The sequence below is a fragment of the Wolffia australiana genome, chromosome 18 (assembly GCF_029677425.1).
Source record: "Wolffia australiana isolate 7733 chromosome 18, ASM2967742v1".
NCBI lineage: Eukaryota > Viridiplantae > Streptophyta > Magnoliopsida > Alismatales > Araceae > Wolffia > Wolffia australiana.
The window spans coordinates 2,046,718-2,067,678 of NC_135852.1; the positions used below are offsets into that span (position 1 = coordinate 2,046,718).

Genomic DNA, 20,961 nt, shown 5'->3' on the forward strand with positions numbered 1-20,961 from the left:
ACGACCATGTCTACTCTTCCCTCATTTCCAGTTCTCATGACTTCAAGCAGATAATGTGGTTACAAAAGCTATGCACGTTCATCTAGTAGATGATCATGGATTAGCTCCAGCAGCTTCGCGTCGTTTTACTCTCTTTCAAACAAGATCATCAAGTGGCCCCTTTTTACCATAAGGTATAAATGATTATTATAATCATATAGATATGGTAAAGGGGCATAAGACTATTCAACCATTCTTGCTTGTGCTACTGCTCCCATAAATTCTTGAATTTTTCTGTGTAAGATTGAATGGGACGCCAATGGGAAGGTAAATTCATCAGTGGACAAATAATTGTTCTGTCCTGGAGTTCGGAAGATTCACCGAACCAAGAATCATCTGCCGATCCCGTGACTGGACGATCGTTTCATCCATGTACGAAATAACCGTCTCGTCCAGGGCCTTGGATGGCCGACGGGACAGTTTTTGTGTCCTGCGGGAGTCATGTATCCGCCTGGGAACTCCACCCGGAATTCGACATGAGCTGTGCCACCTGTATAATTCCAAGTGCCCTGATGCACTACCTCGTCCTGGACTTGATATTGGACAAGGATGTCCTAGATGTGATGTGGACGAAAATATTAGGGATGGGACGAAGTCTGGTCAGGATAATTTGGACAAACTTCTAAAAATTGGGACGTAAAACAGGACGGAACATGGACGAAAAATATTAGGGATGGGGACGAACTCTGGACGGGACGATTCAGCCAAATTTCTAAAAATTGGGATGTAAGACGAGACGGGGACAAAAATATTAGGGGTGAGACGAACTCTGGACAGAACAATTCAGACGAACTTCTAAAAGTTGGGATGTAAGACAGGATGGGACGTGGACAAAAATATCAGGGATGGGACGAACTCTGGATGGGACAATTCTGACAAATCTCTTAAAATATGGACGAGACGTGGACTAAAATATTAGGGATTCAGACGAACTTCTAAAAATTGGGACGTAAGACACGACGGGACCTAGACAAAAGTATTAGGGGTGGGGCAAACTCCGGACGGGACGATTCAGACAAACTCCTAAAAAATGGGACGTAAGACACGACTGGACGGGGACAAAGTATTAGGAATGGTACGAACTCTAGACGGGACGATATTGGACGAACTTCCAAAAAATGGGATATAAGTCAGGACGGGACGTGGACAAAAACATTAGGATGGTACGAACTCTGGACGGGACGATTCGAACAAACTTCTAAAAAATTGGTATGTAGGACGGGATGATCTTCATCCCCATCCAGGACAATCAAGGACTACAATACAACTCCCCCATTCCGTCATCTGATCCGTCCCAAAACCCTTATCCGTCATCCGTCATCCAAACCTCAGTGAAAGACTTCAGATGAGTATAAAAGGAAGGGGATAGATAGAACAGAGAAGAAGAAGATAGATAGCGAGCAAGCTCGGCTATGGCGAACCTCCGGCTGGCCATGGACGCGGCCTTCTGGGACGTGAACATCGCTTCTCCGCAGTCTCTGGTCGATGGCGCAGCTCGAGCTGTGCCGGGAGAGCCTGTGCCGCTCGATGGCGCCCGCGCGGGTCGAACTATTCGGCCCCAACAGCTCGCCTTCTTCCAGAACGCCTTCCCCTTTGGTCTCACGCCCTCCTTGTGCCCTACCTCGAAGAAGGAGCAAGGTTCCTTTGCTGTGCAGTCTCTCCTTCTTTCGCCATCTCTGGGGGACTGGTATTTGTCGCTCCTTGAGGAATGATTGCCCTGAATTATTTTTGTTTTCTCCGCATTTTGCTCCGCCATTTCACGTTATAGTTTATTCGGAAGATATCCCGCATTAGACAATTCACTTGCTAGTGCTTTAATCGGAAGATATCTGTCGCCATTTGAAGAATGCCCGGATTTTTTCCCCATCTTACGTTAGACTTTAGCGGAAGATATCCCACGTTTGACAATTCTCTTGCTAGTGCTTTAATCGGAAGATATCTGTCGCCATTTGAAGAATGCCTGGATTTTTTTCCCACATTTTACGTTAGACTTTAGCGGAAGATATCCCATATTAGACAATTCACTTGCTAGTTCTTTAATCGGAAGATGTCTGCCGCCATTTCAAGAATGACGGGATTTTTTCCCCATTTTACGTTATTCTTTAATCGGAAGATATCCCACGTTGGAGATTCAATTGTTTGTTGTTTCTTCGACTGCAGTTTCCATGTAGAACGTTAAGCTTGATCGATTACACTTTCTTCCTCCTCCATATTTATTTTAACCAATAACTGTGTACAACTGATACTGAATAAGATATTGTACTTAAGCTATCTCTTTAACTAAACTACGTTTGGATTCTTGCTTTTCGGTTAAGTGCTCTTTACCCCAATTTCATAGTTAAATTCTGTCTATCATCTCTTCAGTTACAAACTGGCATGTTCTTTGCTTATCATATTCTGCTAGGTGGATGGGCTTGATTGGGCAAATCAGGCCAAGGAAGCTAATCTCATCAATTAAGACCGAGGTGGCAAACGCAGACGAGTTTGATCTCGTTGCAATCAAAGACATCGCAAAGCAGTTCTTGGACAAATCTCTCTATGCAGTCGGCCTCTGTTCACAGTTTTCTCCGAACCCTGATACTTCCTTGCTATTCAGCATTGAAGGTCATGGTGAGCAGGACAAGTCCCGTTCCAAAGCGACTCTCATCCACAAGGTTTTCACCGAATGAATTTTCTTCTACATAACTTTATTTTTACTGCATTTATTATCTTATCTTTTATTTCATAATCATTTGGCTCCTTTTAAGAGCGTTTAGAAAGGTTCGAGTTTCGCTTACAAAGTCAAAGAATTGAAGTGTCCCGTCCACTTTTAGAGAAAAAATGAAGGATTTTGTGATATGAACCTTGATTTAGGGTTGTATTAGGGACCGGGAGAAAGGATGGGTTGAATGTAGGAGGTAGGGATTGCCTGTGGATGATGCTGCTAGATATGGGTGAAGGATTGACTATTGCTGGCAGGGGAGTGGCCAAAGTCCAGAGAAGAACTGATTAGCGGGGTAAGGGATTGGATTGAGTGGGAGCCTGCTAAAGATCCGGCAAGGAAATCGCAGAGGGTAGAGGATCGCTGGATATTCGAGGTGACAAGACTGAGATGAAGAGGGATATCGTCAGCCAAGTGGCAATCTTATTTCATGCTTGATTGCCCTTCTAAAGGAAAGCCTACAAGTATTTAAAAAGAAAGGACCAACCTAGCCTAAAATTTCAAATGGATAAAATGCCCCTGATGCGTTAAAATGCTGAAGATAAATTTTGGGGGTATAGGATCGTATCACCTTGCTGATATGACCACAATCAGAAATCAAATGGAAAAAATCAAAAAGGAAAACATAAGCCCTAATAAGACAAATTTTACTGATTTGAAAAAGGAAAAATTAGAATTTGAAAAACATATTCGCTAAATATATTGATAGAAATTTCATATGTTATACACGTGGTGATGTTTCTGTGCTTTCTAATCTTCTCCTATCTGATGCAGCTTACTAATCATGATATCACCGTCGAAGCTGCATGGCCAGAGTTGTTCATCGACAAGAATGGAAATTACTGGAATGTCCCTAGCTCGCTTTCCTTTGATGTGTCATCTCTTATGTCTGATTCTGGACTAAGGTACCGTTTAGGTTTGCACAAAAATGGGGGGAATCCTCAACCTCTCAATTCTTCGGGCGACAATGACAAAATACCCGAGGCTTTGATGCCCGGGCTTTATGCAAAAGCGGCCTTCTCATTAGAGAGAAGTAGAGATTTATGGAGAGAGAAAGAGAAGAAGGACGTGGGAAGCAATTCTGAGAAGGAAATGCCCTGGATGTCTTCCTATGATGAACGTCTGAAGGAACCACATTCATCAGTATCTGCCATCCTTGGTCAGACCATTCTTTATCTTATATGCTTAGAGATTTTAATATTTCACTTGAAGTTGAGTTGTGATAATTGTTTCATCATTTGTTTTCCCAAGGTTTGCAGCAAAATTACCTTATGCTGGAGTGTCCTGTTATTGTTTCACTTATCTCTATCGGATCAGATCCACATGCGCATCAGTTAACTTGTCCGTTTCTCTATTCTTTCTGAGAGGAACGTGAGATGTCGAGATGTACTCGCAAGATGATGGAAATAGAGAAGAGAATTTTTTTTAACAAATAAATAGAGAAAAAGTTGGAAGGGTATTTCACAATCCTCGATCATTAAGCCTTTAAGGATTTTTTTCAAAAAATTAAGGCTTTGAGGACGAAACAATAAGAGAAAGAGACGGGAATAAATATACCGAGGACAGACAGGGCAACGGATGGAGGTGCTGCCTGGGAGAGGCATTCCAGTAAGGAAAACTGATATGTTCTGTTCAAAGTAGTACAGAAGAAGGAATAGAAAGAGTGGTCAACAGCCTGTTGACTGCACGTGCTGACCAAGCAGGGGGGACAAAACCCCTATAAATAAGGGAAGAAGAGATCGGGAACGGGACTGCACTATCTTTTCTTGAAACAGAGGGACGAAGGCTGCGACTGTCGTAAAAGCTGGAGTTAGTAGAAATTGGCCTGCTGATCTGGAGGAGGGAGCTTCGCCAAGGAAGGAGGAGCCGCTTCTATGTCTCATCGTTCTTACTTCTCATCTATTTCTTTCTAGCTATTGAATCCAGACTACATTTGTTATTCTTGGTGTTTTCTTGAATTCAAAGCTGCAAACTATTTCATTGATACTACCAAGGTGTATCAGCATCATTGAAACTAAGCCATTACTGGATTATCTATAGTTTCAAAATATGACTGTTGCACTGCCGATAGTTGTCCTTAGAATGTTACACTGCTGACCATTGTCTTGAATTGGTAGCGGTGGATTTGAAATCCAGTTGACAGTTGTCTCCTTAACAATTTCTCTTCTAAATATATGCTGAACCCTATTCCCAGTTCTCAAATAATGGATTCTGTGCTTCTCTGTCTTCCAACGTACTGCCTTGCTCCACAAGGCGATTTCTTAGTTCAATCAGAGAGTATCTGAACTCCTTGCAGTTTTTATTCAGCCATGATTTACTTTTTTTAGAATTAAATGGTAACAATATATACAATTTTAATCTCTGCCTTTAAGATCTGACTTGTCATTATTTAGTGTTTGAATGCCTCTCATAGTTTTGATGATGTCAAGGTTGATTTATGACTTGATTATCACTGTGGGGATATAATCCAAAGAGTTGTATCGAGTATTATTATCTACCCTTTTGTGCTGTTTAATATTTGGTAATAGTCTTTTTTTCTTTCGGTTCTTTTGGACCAATACAGCAGTTCTTTCCACTCTGGCTTCAAATCTAAACTCCCATTCTTTCGCTTTCTCATCATATCAGGTGGATCTTGCGCTGCGTTGCTTGGAGGAAACCAAGACAAAGATGTTGACTCTGCCCAGAGCCAAAGTTTTGGAAAGAGGATGAACCCAATTTCTGCCAATGTGTTTGGGTCGATGTGCTACACAATACAGCGTGGCAAATTCAAGGAGGATTTCAATGACCTGACGCGCTTAGATGTGAGAGTTGACTTTGCATCTGTTCCGGCGTTCATCGGTGGCGTGTCACGCATTCTTCATTGTGCATTAAAAGGTCCGGTTGAGTCCAAGGCCAACACTCTTGCGTCTCCACGGCTTTCTCTCACCTTGCAGCAACAGGTAATTTAGCTTCGGAGTGATCATGTACCCGTCATTTAGCTTCGTTTCTGTTTTTCATAATTTTAAAGAATATGGCTCGTCTCTCTCTCTCCCTCTCAATTGCACTCTTGAAGTGATATCTTACTGGATTTTTCCTATTTGCCAGATTTCTTTGATCTTCATATCAGATTTTTAGAATATTCAAAGATTATGAAAATCTCTCTCTTTTTATCAATTTATATATTAATCTACTTGTCTGTCTGTCTGTCTCTCCCTATTTGTTTATCTGCTTGTCCCTGTCTGTTTTTCTATATGTGGCCCTCTCTCCCTGTCTTCTTTCCTGCCCATCTCTCTGCTCTCTCTCTCACACACTCCCCTTTCCCCTCCCTCTCACCGACTCTCTCTCTCTCTCTCTCTCTCTCTCTCCTGTTCTCTGCTTCTCTCTCTCCTGCTCTCTTCTTCTCTCTGTCGTTTTCTTCTTCTGCTCTCTTCTTCTCTTCTTCTTTTATTCTTTCTTCGTCCCTTCTTCCATTCTTATTTTTCTCTCTCTTCGGCCGTTCTTCTCTTCTTCTTTTTCTCTCTTTGTCTCTTATTCTCGTCTTCTTCTTTTCTCTCCCTTTCTCTTCTTCTTCTCTCACTCTCTCCTGTTCTCTTCTTCTGCTCTCTCTCCCCCCCCCCCTCTCGGCTGCTCTTTCTATGGTCCATTTCCTTCGGAAAAAACCTATGACCTGCCCTAATCCTTACCTTTCTGTGAATGGTTCGCTGAAAAGCAGCCTTTGATCAGAACCCCATTCATTCCTGCTGCTGTCTCTCTCAATCTCTCTCGTATCTTCATCCCTTTTGCAAACCAGTGAAAATGGTTTGCAAAAGGCAGCCTTCCGCCAAAATCTCAGTCATCCCTTTCTGTCTCCCTCTTTCAATCTCTTTCTCTCTCTCTCTCTCTCTCTCTCTCTCTCTCTCTCTCTCTGTCTTCTTTACCTCTCTTTGTCTACGCTCCATCTCCTTTTGAAATTACCTCAGATATGTTCTAATCCATACCTTTCTTCATTGTTCTTGTAATGAAATTGGTTTGCAAAAAATGAACAGCCTTTGGCGAAAACCCGGTTCGTCGTTGTACTAACGGATTGTCAAATCTTCAGGTCGCAGGCCCTATTGTGGCGCGGGTTGACTCAAGAATTGCATTCTTATCCGAGCCAGGAAAGCATTTGGCACATGTTGAGGATTTAATTTTCAGTCTGAGTTACTCCCTTCGAATTCTGAGGTCCGGCAAAATCTTGGCGTGGTATTCTCCAAAGAAGAAAGAAGCAATGGTAGAGTTGAGGCTCTTTGAATTCTAGTGAGCTCTCTCTTTCTCTCTCTCAGATTTCTGCTCTACGAGATGGGCAAGTTAACTAGCGAGTTTATTTGACAGAAAAGTCAAGCCTAGTCTTCTTCTTTCGCTGATTCGAGGTAATCTGTTTATGGGATTATTTTCTATTTACATATTTTCTATTTGGGTAATAGTTTATAATGCTGTCAAAATTTTGTCGAATGTCTCCACTTAGCACAAACCCAAACCGTCTTGAAAATGTCATCTCTGGTAATAGATGCATACTTGAGCGCATGATTTTCATCAGTCTCTATTCTTGTTTTTTGATTTTCATATTTTATGCTATTTTCGCTGTCCATCTGTTATTTTTACTGATTATGTAAATATGAGCTTCCAAAGCTGCATTGTCAATTGAAAATTTTGTTGTCTTCATGTGTACAGACTTCCTGTCTTAATAAGACGTGGTATAAGAGTCTCTTTCGGACTGGTGAAGTAAAATTTATTTTGTGGGCTCTTTAAATGTTTTCAGTCTATGCTGTAAGATTTCTGACATAGACAGGTGGACCACCGGTTTCCGGGTGGCCTGCCCTACTTTCTTTCAAAAAAAAAAAGGATTTCTGACATAGAAAGTAGAAGATGATTAATTGCCTCGAGTCAATCTGAAGAGGAAAAAATAAAAAACCACTTCAAAAAATGAAAAAGTTTGTATTAGGTCACTGATGTAAATTATTCATTCCAATACGATGGATCTACTCTAAGTCAGTAAAATTACTTTTTGATTAGGTCTTGTAATCCTGATACAACGGCTAACATAGGGATGAAGCTGATATATGTACAGCTTTACATTGGGCAAAAATGATCTTTCTGTTATGCTGATGGGGGGCTGGATAATTAATTTTTTGGTTTTGTTATTTCCCTTGAAAACTTTCTTTGCTAATTGGCAAAGGGGTTTTATCTCTTACTCAAGCCTGAATTTTGAAAATAGATAACAAAATAGCACTTGTAATGAGGTATAATCGTGTTCCTACCACAATGATCCACTAAACTGGTGAAATATGGGTGTCCTCCGGCCTGGGAACGACAAGCGTCAACTGGCATGTCTCTTATGACGTTTAGGATGGCTGTGACAATGATGTGATGGGACGGTCGTCATGGATGATGATGGTGATAGATTTATATAGGAAAGAGAAGAGGGAGAGAGACTGAAATAAAAAGAACGAAGACGGAGAGAGAGACAAGTTATTTAAAGATATAAGAGGGAGAGAGAGAGAGTAGAATGGAGAGGAGTCAGCATCTTGAAAAGGTCATATCAGCAACTCTATGGACCAATAGGTTTCTTAATAAAGGCTAGAAGGTAAAAATTGAACATGTACCCCTGATACTCGCAATGAGATTACCTACCAGGATTCAATATAGGGTTAAATATAGATAGGATTGAACGGTCAGTATTCAGTATTCAAGATGATATAGTTGTACTCTGTTATACCAGTTGTGATCATAATGGAAATATGTTACCTATTCCAAGGGCAATCATAGCTTATATAACTATGAACCAATGTAATGATCATGTGTGGGATTTAATACAACAATCTTGATAGTTCTCTCCGTTCTTCCTCTGCTCATCTATTCTTGTTCTTGAGCAAGATCAATTCTCTTCATAGAGGAGAGAGAAAGAGAGAAATATGGAGAGATTGGGGTAGAGACACCTGTAAAAAAAATGTTGATATGTCCTTACGTCCCCTCTGATGGGGTATCTGGGGATGTGACGAGGACGAGACATGTGGACCCATGATGTTCCATGAAATAGTAATGGGTTTTGTCAAAAAACTTAACTATAGGATGGGAGAGGCGTAAAAACTCAATGTCACGCTCTTGTCCATCACCATCCGTCATCCGTCCTATCACAACCGAGCTGTCCCGTCCAGGAAGTGTCCGTCCCTACTTGAGCCTTGCTGCCCACCATACTGGATTATTTGGATCTCTTCAGATAAATATAGTATTAATAGAAAGTCACAAAGATGTCATCTATGTCAAAGACCTGCATCATTTATGTCCATTAATCAGTGCATGCACAGAACAGTATAAGATGGTCAACTTTATCAATAGAAATAAGTGTAAACATGGTCAAAGATCAGAAGAAAAAATTAGATTTTAACCATTTCTTATGAGGTCCTCTCCATTTCAATCATTCTTTGGAATTTCAAAATCTCCTAAATTGATGGAACGCTGCCATTGTGACTTCATGTTTGTTATAACCTTGAAGTTTCATGGTGAACTGTGTCCCCATCTCTGATTCCACGTGTTTTTCTCATTCATCTTGCATAATCAACCCAGCTTGAATATATTGATTCTGATTCGCCCCCATAGGGAAGAGCAACAACCATATGGATTGATCATTTAGATGTAGTGCAGTAACAAGTGAAAATATTAGCCTTTAACATAGCTAGGTTAATTTCAGAATGTATTTTCTAAATCCAAAGAATCAGCTAATGTGGCCTTTGAAACCACATGGTAAGTGCCTCCATCTTGAATCATAAGATAACTATCTTGAGTGGAAGATAATTCAAAGAGAAAAGTTGTCTAATTGAAGAAAAATATTGTAGCATTCTCTGAAAGGTTACATAATCTGCCTGCATATATCTTTTTCCTACCATCATATGCAATGTTTTAAGAGGAAATTAAAAATGATCAATGTAAGATTAAAAGGTAATGTTATTTTTTCCCTAGCAGACACAATAAATGTCAGAGTTTGCCATTCATCTCTAATAACATGCAACTCATTTAAAAGGCATGTCAGATTAAAATGACACCTCTAACAGGTCTTCCAACAAATAAATATTTACAAATAGTAGAGCCACGTGATAGTAGAATAACAAAACTTATATGGAATGTGTCCACGAATTTTAAGCCCATTTGAATTCAAAAAACGACCGATCTTTTGTACCTCTTGTTACATCAGATGAATTCAGATAATCAAATCTTACTAATCTCATACTCAAAAAATTTAAAAATGAATTGATAGAGCCATAATTATTTTATGGAACATGATTTCAATTGAATTTTTTATTCCAGGTTAATTAAGATACATGACACTAAAAAGTAGTATATTTCATTGTTTGAAGAATATACCTTACACTGAGTTTGGTGCTTAAATTTCCACTAAACTATAATGGACTGTGACCTAATTTTCTAATTACATTGAAAAAAAATTAAGGATGGAGATACATCTGTCCCTCTTTGACTCTACATGACGACAAATAGCCAGTGTGTTGGCCTTATAATCTTATATACACATTTAGAACTGAGCTATTATATCTAACTACAAGTCATAAATTACCATTAATTCAAAAACTGAGTTCCTCAAAAACTAAAATCAGGGATAAGAATTTCTTCTATATCCAACTGATATAAAATAGAAAATCTCAAACTAAATAAACCACATGCTCAATTTTAAGGTTAGTAATCATAAATAAGATTCTCTTTTAACATTACTTTTGTGCATTCACGTGCTTATTTTCATTGGAGTGATAAAAAACACTTGGTATTAAAACTTAAAATTAATTAACACAATTTAAATTGTTCTATTTTTTCTTGATTATATGGTATTTGAACACAATTTTTTATGGCATAAATTAAATTTTAAGTACCATAACTAATCTGTCTGGATATAGAAGGATATTCTGATTTTATGGTATAGTTTTTTATTTCTTTATCGTAAAATGATAAATTAAATAATTAATAAGTCATATTACATTTCTAAAGTTATTAATATATATTTATGGGTTACAAATGTTACTTGTTTGACTAAATATGCTTTGTCTCACTTCAATTGGTTTGTACTACAGTCAATAATTTTTGTTGGCCAGTCATTTCATCCAATGAATGATCGACATCAACCAATCATTGTTTGGAACCAATAATTAGAACATGTAGCCCAATCTAATTTTTATCATTACTGTTAACCTCAGAAAACGCATGCACTAAAAAAGAAGGGATTTTTTGTACTAATTTCACTATGTTGTGCGGAACACATATTGGAAAGAGAAATAATTAAATGCATCTACGTTTATTGCTTTAATGAGAAAAGACACATGGTGTTTCATGATTTCATGAGAGGAAAAAGTTCATGTACTGCACCACAAAATAGAGCCAACCATTAGGACTTTTTTTGTGCAAGTTGAGGACATGTTTGTGCGTTTGATTAAATTTGCAATGTAAGCCAATTATTGGACTAATGTTTTTGAAAAGGAGGACATGAATCATTAGAGCAATGGAGTAGTTTTTAATGCAGATTTTGATGCAAAAGATTTGGGAAAGCAGGAGATCATGATGTTAGCCTAGTGTTGTGTTAGTATCTGCACTAGGAGAATACCTCCCAAAACTCACTTGATTAACCAAATCACATGGTTTGTCATGTACGCAAATACACTTAAGATGAAGGTAAATATTTTGAGAAGCTCCCATTTGCAATAGATCTTTATATGTTATTCTCTCTATGTGAACACATCACCCGATACATTAATCATGTCTTACGCAGGTTTCACGGGCCCAATCTGTTGTGATTTTCTTTGTGGTATCTGGACACCCAACACTACACCAGCTGTGCATTGTCAATGCCAGAGCAAAGGCGCCCATGGGCATGCCTTTGTGCAGTGATGTGTAATCTAAGCACACTCCTAGTGGCATCCGACATGAACGATGATGGAAATTTATGTAGCATGTAAGATAATCACACATTCCATATTGTGTTCCATGTTCATTAATACAATGTGTTCACGATAGTGGATGTGTGATGATAATATTGAAGTCTATGAATACATGATCGAACTTGTGAATTATGATGAAGGGGTACTAGGAGATCACTGGCCTTTAAGCATATATTCTAAATATTCCTATTTGAAGGGTAAGCAAGAAGGACAATGAAATATCGGAACAGAATACCACTATCTAACCTCAATCATATGATGAGTATGGCTGGTTCCGTAGCCGTAGTGTGGAGATGATAAAGATATACAATGGGTGTTATTTAGTGGAAATAGTATGCTAATCCCGAATTCTCGAATGGTATTATACAAAACTATCAATTTGTTTGATTCACATCACGGTTAGGTAAGTGGCCCTTAAGACTTGAGACACGAAAGACGACTTGAGGACGTACGATTGTATTTTGATTATGACCTACGAGTTCCTAATCATGAAATTCTAAACAGTCTTTGTTCAAGTGGAACACGGCGTTCACAAATAAGATATAGTTGTCAATATTGGGTCATGCACACTATGTATAAGACGATACAACTCAAGGAAGACTATGTAGTGAAGACCTTGGCCAAGTTAGTCAAATATCATAGAAGATTTCTTCAATGATTTTTGAATGCATTAATACTAACTCAGATGATCAATAATGGTTTGATAGTTGATCATACTCTAAGTTATTTAAGGAGTATCAATTAGATGAGGGACTATACTTACATGGTAACTGATGATTGACAGGTTCCATGAGTGAGTCAATACGCACCCATTTGTATCATATAAAGCACGAGGTGTAGATTGTCACCCTATGGATTGGAGACTTGACTTCTCAATTGGATTTAATTGATGCATCATTAATTAATTTATATGATGATATTGTTAAGTAATTTGGATGGCCAATAATGGTCATTGGGCCACCAGAGTCGTTAACTAGGCTGACTGATAATGGGTGCACACAAATGTCAGAAGATACATTTACATTTTAGAGTTTGTTATGAAAAGCACCCACTTTGTATAAATAGGGGGAGGCCGTGAACAAAAATTCACTGTGTCAGAATTGTTCAGGGCTATTTCCTTATTCTACTTTCTCCCCCCACTGCTCTTCATTCCTAATGCAATCGAGACAGTGTATTTCATTCAGAGCCATATCATCTCCCAAGGAGTCACAATGAATGCTGCTAAAATTGAAGCCATTAGACAATGGCTCATACCAAAGATAAACACTTTCCTGGTTTTTGGGGTTTGAATGGTTAGTACATCATGTTTATGTTCATGTATCCCACCATGGCTCACGTAGTGATGCCAAATCATCAAGATGGAGTGGCCACTGCCACATCAGCAGGTGCTTCCATGCTAGTGAAGAGGAGATTCGACATGCTGTTGACCGTGTGGAAACGTCTAAAAGTTTCACACATGAGCAGCTCGACAAGACTTAGTTGAGGATCCAAGAAATTGATGTGATCCATGTCTAGGTAATTTGTTTCAGTGTTTTTGTTGATGTTGTTCCGATTTCGTTTTAAGTCTTCTATTGCATATGGCTATAAGTTCTGATCAATATCAAGGCCTTTATAAACCAAATAATGGGATGTCTTGTTACCAGTCTACCAGAGTGGGCAATGCAAAACCCACTCTTGGCAGCAATAATGACTGACATTGTGTTGCAGGCATGACGGGCATACTTGTGCACCCTGTACACAACGGTAGGGTGACAAAGCCTATACTGTTCATTAAATGATTCACAAATAGTAGATTTGGGTCTTTTGCGAATCAAATGTTGACCAAGGTTGGTCCCACAACCTCCGGTTGCTGCGCATTGGGCGCCAGATCTAAAGGAGCCATTGGAGCACATCCTTTGTTGAACACCCACATGGACATGTTGGGCTTAGTTGGATTGATGGTAGGTTAGTGGCCTTTGTAAGCGTGGACCAACATAATTGACATTACAGCCTCATGTAGAGGGATAGATGGGTTAGGTGCAATGCCTTATCACCATTGTTAATGTAAAAACCAAGTGCTAGTACATATTTTATTGGACACGATAACTAACATCAAGTGCTGGTACCTAGTAAATTGTCTTGTCAATTTATAACCTTTCCTTGAGGGACCTAACCCATTATTTTTTCTAATTCAGATATACTAAAAGATGTTTCTCGCATTTGCAAAGGCAGCTTGACTTGCTGCACAAGATCAAGGTCGTTACGCTGATAACTTGTGAATTTTGCCACCACAAGTTTCGTCAAATGAAAAATTACTCATACACGCATCTCAAGACTGCTAATCGCTAGCATCAATAATGCATGATGAATTAAAATTGTGTCCAAAATAGATGTAAAATGTTTAAAGGTTTCTTTGTTGATCAACTACAGAGGAAAAAAAGTTATCACAACGAATAGAAGATGCTCAGCTCCGCACAACATAGGGTTGGCATGCTTTCGGGAAGACCATACAATAGTCAAGGATCTAGCATGCAGGACATGAGGATCATTAAAAAGTCACAAATACTCTTTCCCATAACTACTCATACTAGACCAACCCATTGAAATGCAAATAGGGATCAGAAATGTGGTCAATATCATGAAGAATGAAATACTGTCTATACCCAAAAACAAATGGATGTTTTCAAGGGAATGAGAGAAAAGTAGAGAGGAGAAAGCGAGGAAAAGAAAGAATCAGATAATTTGAGAGAGAGCAAAAGAGAGAATTAAAGATAGATAAAATACCAGAGAATGGCAAAGAGAGAAAGAAAGAATTAGAGAGAGAGAATGAGAGAATGAAAGGTAGATTATGAGTGAGGGAGGAAGAGAGAATGAGAGAGAGGTAGAAAGAAAAAATTAGAAAGTGGGCGAAATAGAGAATTAGATAAAGAGAATCTTATAGAGATAATTGGGGAACTGGAGAGAGAGAAAATAGAGAATTAGAGATAGAAAATTGAAGAAATAGATAGAGAGAGAGCGAATTAGAGATAGGTGAAGAGCAAATCAGAGATTTAGAGAGAGAGACAGAGAGATTCAGAAATAGAGATAGAGAAAATCACAGATTTAGAGAGAGAGCACAATTCTGCAATTTTTCTCATCAGTAATTTTTCTTTAGAGGCCGCAATCTCTCCTAATGGCGGGAAATTTCATTTTTGAAGAAAAATTAAACGCTGTGTGGAGAACATTTCCTTGAGTATATATGTATTTTAATCCACCAAATGCAAAATGTGGGGTACGACATAAATTTTTTGAAGAGTAGGACGCATTTTTGAAGGAAAATAACTCACTTCAAAATTGAAGTCCCTCTTCTCACCCAAACCTTCAAAATTCCAGTCATATTTCTGGCTGAGTATTTCTAGCTTTAGAACCAGCTTTCCGCCTCCTGCCCGAGTATGCTCTTTTGGCGATAGTTGAATCCTAAGTAGCGCCCTCAGCTTGATGACCAGCACTCCTGCTCTGCACAGATAAAGAAAATCTTATAATTGGAGACAGAATTAGAGGGACGAAGAGAAAGAGGGAATTGAAGACAGAGCAATGGCAAATTTGATAGATAGAGAGTAAGGGAGAATAAGAGAGAGAGAGAGATAATCAGAGAATTAGAGGGAGAGAGAGAATCGGAGATAGAAAAAGAGAACATCAGAGAATGATAGAAAGAGAGAAAGAGAGAAAAGTAGAGAGGTGAAAGCGAGGAAAAGAGAGAATCACATAATTAGAGAGAGAGCGAAAGAGAGAAAAGTAGAGAGGTGAAAGCGAGGAAAAGAGAGAATCACATAATTAGAGAGAGAGCGAAAGAGAGAATCAGAGATAAAGAGAAAACCAGAGAATGATAGAGAGAGGAAGAAAGTAGAGGAAGAGTTTGGGAATGGAGAGAGAAAAACTAGAGGAGTCTCGCATTTAGACCACGGGATTCTTCCATCATTGTCGCCGGTATTGTGTGGTGGAGCGCTAATGTGTGTGTTGAAGAATGAAATGATTTGCCATCACATCATCATAATTTTTCTTCACGAAGGCAAAGATAAATAATATAGCTCTCTACACCAGTCAAGGAGCAAGGGCAAAGTCTAACCCCTCGGTGCATTCAAGCGAATGTTAAATGGCCAATCATCTTCATCACCATCTTCGTCATCATCTGCTCTCAGGTCGTCGTTGCTGTACCATGACTTCAACATCATTAACACTTCAACGCTCTCTGTCGTGAGCCTCGATTGCCTGTAGTTGATTGCTCGGTGACCTTCTGAAAATAGATGCTCACACGCAACACTCGTCGCTTGAACTGCTAGCAATTCCTTCGCCACCAGTGCTAACACGGGGTAAGAAAGCTGACCTGTTTTGGGGGTAAAAGTAGTCAGAAATTCAATAAGTAAAGCACAAGATTTAGAATATAAACAATGCAAATTATATGATACCTATTGTCTTCCACCAATGTAAGACCTCCGTACCGAATGCTGCGGGGGACGTCGAATATACGTCGAGCTCTGCGATCGAATCAACTCGTTGTTGTAGCTCAGACGGATCTAGTATTTCTTCAAGCTCCATTTCTATGAAATCACTTGTCGTTGATAGAGTAGTTGGTTCGGTACGTCGATTCTCGGGGTTCCTAGATACTGAATGTGTCCCCGTGATATTGCAAACGGTAGATAGAACCTCATTCTTAGCTTGTGGATCAATCAAGCAAAGCTTCATAGATGGATCAAGTAAAGAGGCGATAGTGAAAGCCTCATTTCATGTTAGTACAGACACGTATTTATCTAGCTTAGCCCGTATAGCAGAACATACATTAGATAAGACACTCCTTTGCCTAGCGGAGATAGCATCACCAACTGTAAGCATGGATGAGTTCGAAACGCCCATACTAATTCGCTCTAGATGCCTCATCAATCCCTTAATAATGGTTATAGCCTCATTTGACGTCGGTGCCTTGCTTTGGATAGTAACAGAGGTACCAAGCTGGAGTGTTTTGAGTAAGTCGACAAATTTTGCACTAGTTCCCATTCTGCGTCAAGTAAGGCTTGTTTTCGAAGAGCGCTGGACATCATCATATCAATAACAATTTTCTTTTCAATTCACCCCCATAGCATCTTATAAGTGAAACTCCACCTAGTAGGGCAATCTATCGGGATCCTCCTTGCGTTTGACATATTTAACTATCTGCAATATGTAAAGTACTTCGCCTCTTGCCTCGTCGATCCTCGCATAGCAATCACCACCTCTCTTAAGCGTCGAACAACATCCCCTAAGAAAATTGCAGGAGAATCATATTCCTTCGCATCCATCACAACATCAAGGTTTGTGAGGTCTACTTCGTCAATGAAACTTGACTCGGGGCCATCTTCGACGACATTGAGCGCCTTCAATCCGGCCTGCATAACTAAGTTGATCACATGCGCAATACACAAGACATGTCTCTTTGTAGTGAAACGAGCATTCAGTGGCCGCAACTCTCGTTCCAATATCACCATCATTGTTGCAGTCTTCGAAGCATTGTTCATCGTAATAGCGCACAACTCCTCACTCAAATTAAATTCTGCTAGAACTTCCAACACAATCCCCAGTGAGGACACATTCACACATTTTCCATTCCGTGTCTACCCAATGAATGGTGAGTCCGACAAATGATATTCGATTCGCAGAAGTTCAACAATCCAGATTGATGGCCACTCTATCAACTCTCTCTAGACGGTCACAAATAACGCTCTTCAACTCAATATAAAGCTTGAAAGCCTTTTCCTTCACAACCCTTGTCGATGGAATGGATATCTCCTCTTGTGCGATGAATCAAAGCAGTCGGATGAAATATCTCTTACATACAATGTTCCACGGTGAGGCTGACTGACAAATGAAACGTAGAAGCTCTTCTTTTGTCATCTTCGGCGAGCGACCAGTGAAGTACAGTTTTTCAGTACCTTGTCGATCAAAGATGTTGGCCAACGATGGTTGGTTAGAAGAGTTGCAATCTTGAGCCTTCAGCTCGTTATACTCTTTACGGTGCACATCTTTCAAATGGCGCCATAGGATCGTACTGCAACTATACTTATTTTGCTCTACAGTCACTGCACGACCCCGATTACGGTTCGCACAAAGGTTGCATGTGAACACCTTTGGCGCCACCTCTGTGAAGTTTATCCGTGCAGCGCATTCATTCTTTCTCTTTTTCTTCTTCCCGTCGTGGCCAACATTCCCCTCGGACGATGAAGAACTTCCATGGGAACCAGAGGCATACCATAGAGGTTCCCTAGGCATCCTAAATTACAATTGGAAATTTATATTACTTAAAAAATTCATCCAATACCAAGCTGAATTCGGACATTGTTTGATGTGCACTCATAAAGTACACATGTTCAAACAGATTCACAAATAGAAAAGTAAGAAATTTATGACAACTAGAAAGGTGAAATGTAGATCCGTACATCATACGGGTAAATAATAAAGCAAACAAAGTGAAATATATGCCGATTAACATAAATTGAAAAATTCTCTAATCCATGTCCCATTCGTCACATAAGTACGCACCTTTTTAATTGCCTCCGAGGCAAATTCAGGAATGGTTCAATAGGCAGATAAATGCTCTGAACGTTATGGAGAGTACAGAGAACGCCGTGTAGAGCTTTGTATCGAAAGGCAGAGAAATGTTCAGATTACCAGAGATGACTTCCTGCTGAAATGAGATAGAAATCCACCAAAATGTCCAATAGAGATAGTTCAAAAGATACTCAGAGAATGAGAGATAAAGAGATCAACAAAGAGAATCAGGGGTTGATAAAAGATAAAGAAATATGTTTCTGCAAAGTTGACAAATAAATCCAGAAAATGTAACATGCTATCGGATGAACATAGCGAGATGTTAAATGATCAATCTGAGCAATTAGTTGCAGCACGAGAATATCTAAGTGGAAGAACACTTATGTTATTATTCCATCCTCAATATGCTTTCAACATGGATGTAAATATTGAACACATTACATTTTATCAATTGGTGTCAAAACTAATATCAGATGACTCTTGGTTGGCTCATCATGAAAAGTAAAAACTTAATCATTCAATATTCCTTTGTCTGCTAACACTCAAGTATATACATCAAATGATAACAATGGGTATGGAGAATTTACTATGAGAGGAAAATTTCAAAGTCAAGGAGGATACCAGAATAGAGGCTGAAAAAATAATGTACAGGCGGATCATACGATTATACTTTGAACCTCCTCATAGGATTATCTGGGCACATCGGAAGAGACTATATTCAGTGTTTTTGAGACAAGAATTAATCCTATGGAAACTTCCAAGTGCATAAAACCTACATTCACATGATGAAATACGTGAAGACTCATTCATTTATGATGACCGCACAAAAATAAAAATATTAGCATCTGAACCTTTGAATGCATGGTCTATGCTAGTCATATAGCAAATCTGACCAATCAACCAGCTCAATATCATGGGGCAGATCAACTCCAACTTGGTAATTGCACATGTTTACAAATTATACTACATGTTCCATCAAATTTACATTTTTATTCTTATACTTTGCATCTTAAAGATGTCATACATGTACCAATGATCACACAAAATATTATTTCTATTCGTTAATTAACCTTTGCCTTGTGAAAGACAACACCATAAACAAAGTCATCATATTCTTAACGGACTTAAAACAAGTTATTTTTTAATTTTTTTTAAAATATCAAGCTGAAATAGAACGAGAATTTGCAAGCAAAAATATTCCCTCTATGAGAATCAAATTGCGTAGAGAATTAAAATAGCTTCATCAGCATCTTAAAAAAAGAATTATCCACCCCGTTGTCACATTACTGAGACATATTTATCATTACTACATACTGCTATAGTGCTGGAGAAATTATGAGATGAAGCAGATACAAGAGCAACTTATATGGTCAATCGAATGCCATCACCTATCTTAAATAATAAAAAAATTACAAAATACCTCTGAAATAACTTATCCGACTTTTTGACCGTGCAAAAAAATTGGATCTCTATTTAAACCTTATAAAATTTCAGAATAAGTCAACTTTCAGATAGACAATTGAACAATTAGAGAGAGAGAGAGCGAATTAGAGATAGAGGAAGAGCAAATCATAGATTTAGAGAGAGAGAAAGAGAGCTTCAGAGATAGAGATAGAGAAAATCAGAGAATTAGAAAGAGAATTTGAGAGAAAGAGTAAATCGGAGAATTACAGAGCCAGAGAGAAAAATAGAAGTGAAGAGGTTTATAGATAGTGAATTAGTGAGAGGGCTTGAGAAAGAGATAATTAGACATAGAGCAAGAGAAAATCAGAGAATTAGGGAGAGACCGTAAAAGAGATTCAGAGATAGAAAAAGAGAAATCTGGAGAATGAGAGGAAGAGAAGGAAGGAGAAAATTAGAGAGCAACAAACAGAGAAGCAGATAATTAGCAAGGGAGGCAAAGAGAAAAATAGGAGGAGAATCAGATATAGAAATGGGAAATTTAGACGATGAGGGAGAGAAAGAGATAAACAGGGAATTAGAGAGAGACAGACAGAATTACAGAGAGCGAATGAGAGAATAAGAGAGTTATAGAGAGAAAATTAGAGAGAAAGTAAGAGAGAATCAGATAGTTAGAAGCCAACAAGATAGTATCAGAGAATTAGAAAGAAAGAAAGGAGAATCAAAGAAAGACACAGACCTAAAAATACTTCAAAAAAAAAACGTACCAAATCCCGACTCCTATTTCCGCCTCCACTTTGACCTTCGTCCAAATCCGGCACTAGAGATGAAAGTTCAGAGTAGAGCTGCCAAATCGGCCGCAAGAAAGTCCGATTATTTTAAGCTCGGGGATTCTCCCCGTGATGGAGTGAGAGCAGAGAATAGAGAGGATAGAAGAGACGGGAGAGAGACGGGATTACGGTGTCTACGGGCCGTCGTCGAGACTCGAGAAATGGAGAGAGCGAGAGTATGAAGGAGACTGGGACTCTGGGAGAGGCTGGGACTCTGAGGACGAGAGCGAGACTGGAGACTGGGAGTCTGGGACTCTGAGAACGAGAGTAAATTTTTTTTAAAAAAATCCTTAAAAAAAATTCGCACAATTTGCACAATGAGAACGGCACAGCTGTCTGTGCGAAGTTCTGTTCGTTTTCATCATTGTTCTGTTCCGAAATCCGAACAATTCGCTCCAATTTGCACCAACGGAACAGAACGACCATGTCTACCCGTCGGCGAGGTCGGACGAAAACCGGGTCGGAAATTCGTTCCAAGACCTCTGGACGGGACGGATTTCGTCCACAGACGAGAAACCCG

The 20,961-nt window shown here is 39.1% G+C and overlaps 1 protein-coding gene across 2 annotated transcripts; it reads left to right on the forward strand.

Moving 5' to 3' along the window:
- The first annotated feature begins 1,408 nt into the window (after window positions 1–1,408).
- Window positions 1,409–7,401, forward strand: LOC144715018 (TRIGALACTOSYLDIACYLGLYCEROL-like protein). 2 transcript variants are annotated; one of them, XM_078589859.1, is made up of 6 exons: window positions 1,409–1,726; window positions 2,444–2,693; window positions 3,515–3,899; window positions 5,366–5,679; window positions 6,798–6,994; window positions 7,070–7,401. In XM_078589859.1, coding segments are annotated over exons 1-6 (1,422 nt in total). In that variant the 5' UTR covers window positions 1,409–1,451; the 3' UTR covers window positions 7,071–7,401. The 2 variants fall into 2 exon arrangements, with proteins under 2 accessions (XP_078445985.1, XP_078445984.1); XM_078589858.1 differs by having other exon boundaries at window positions 1,410–1,726; window positions 6,798–7,401.
- The last annotated feature ends 13,560 nt before the right edge of the window (window positions 7,402–20,961 follow it).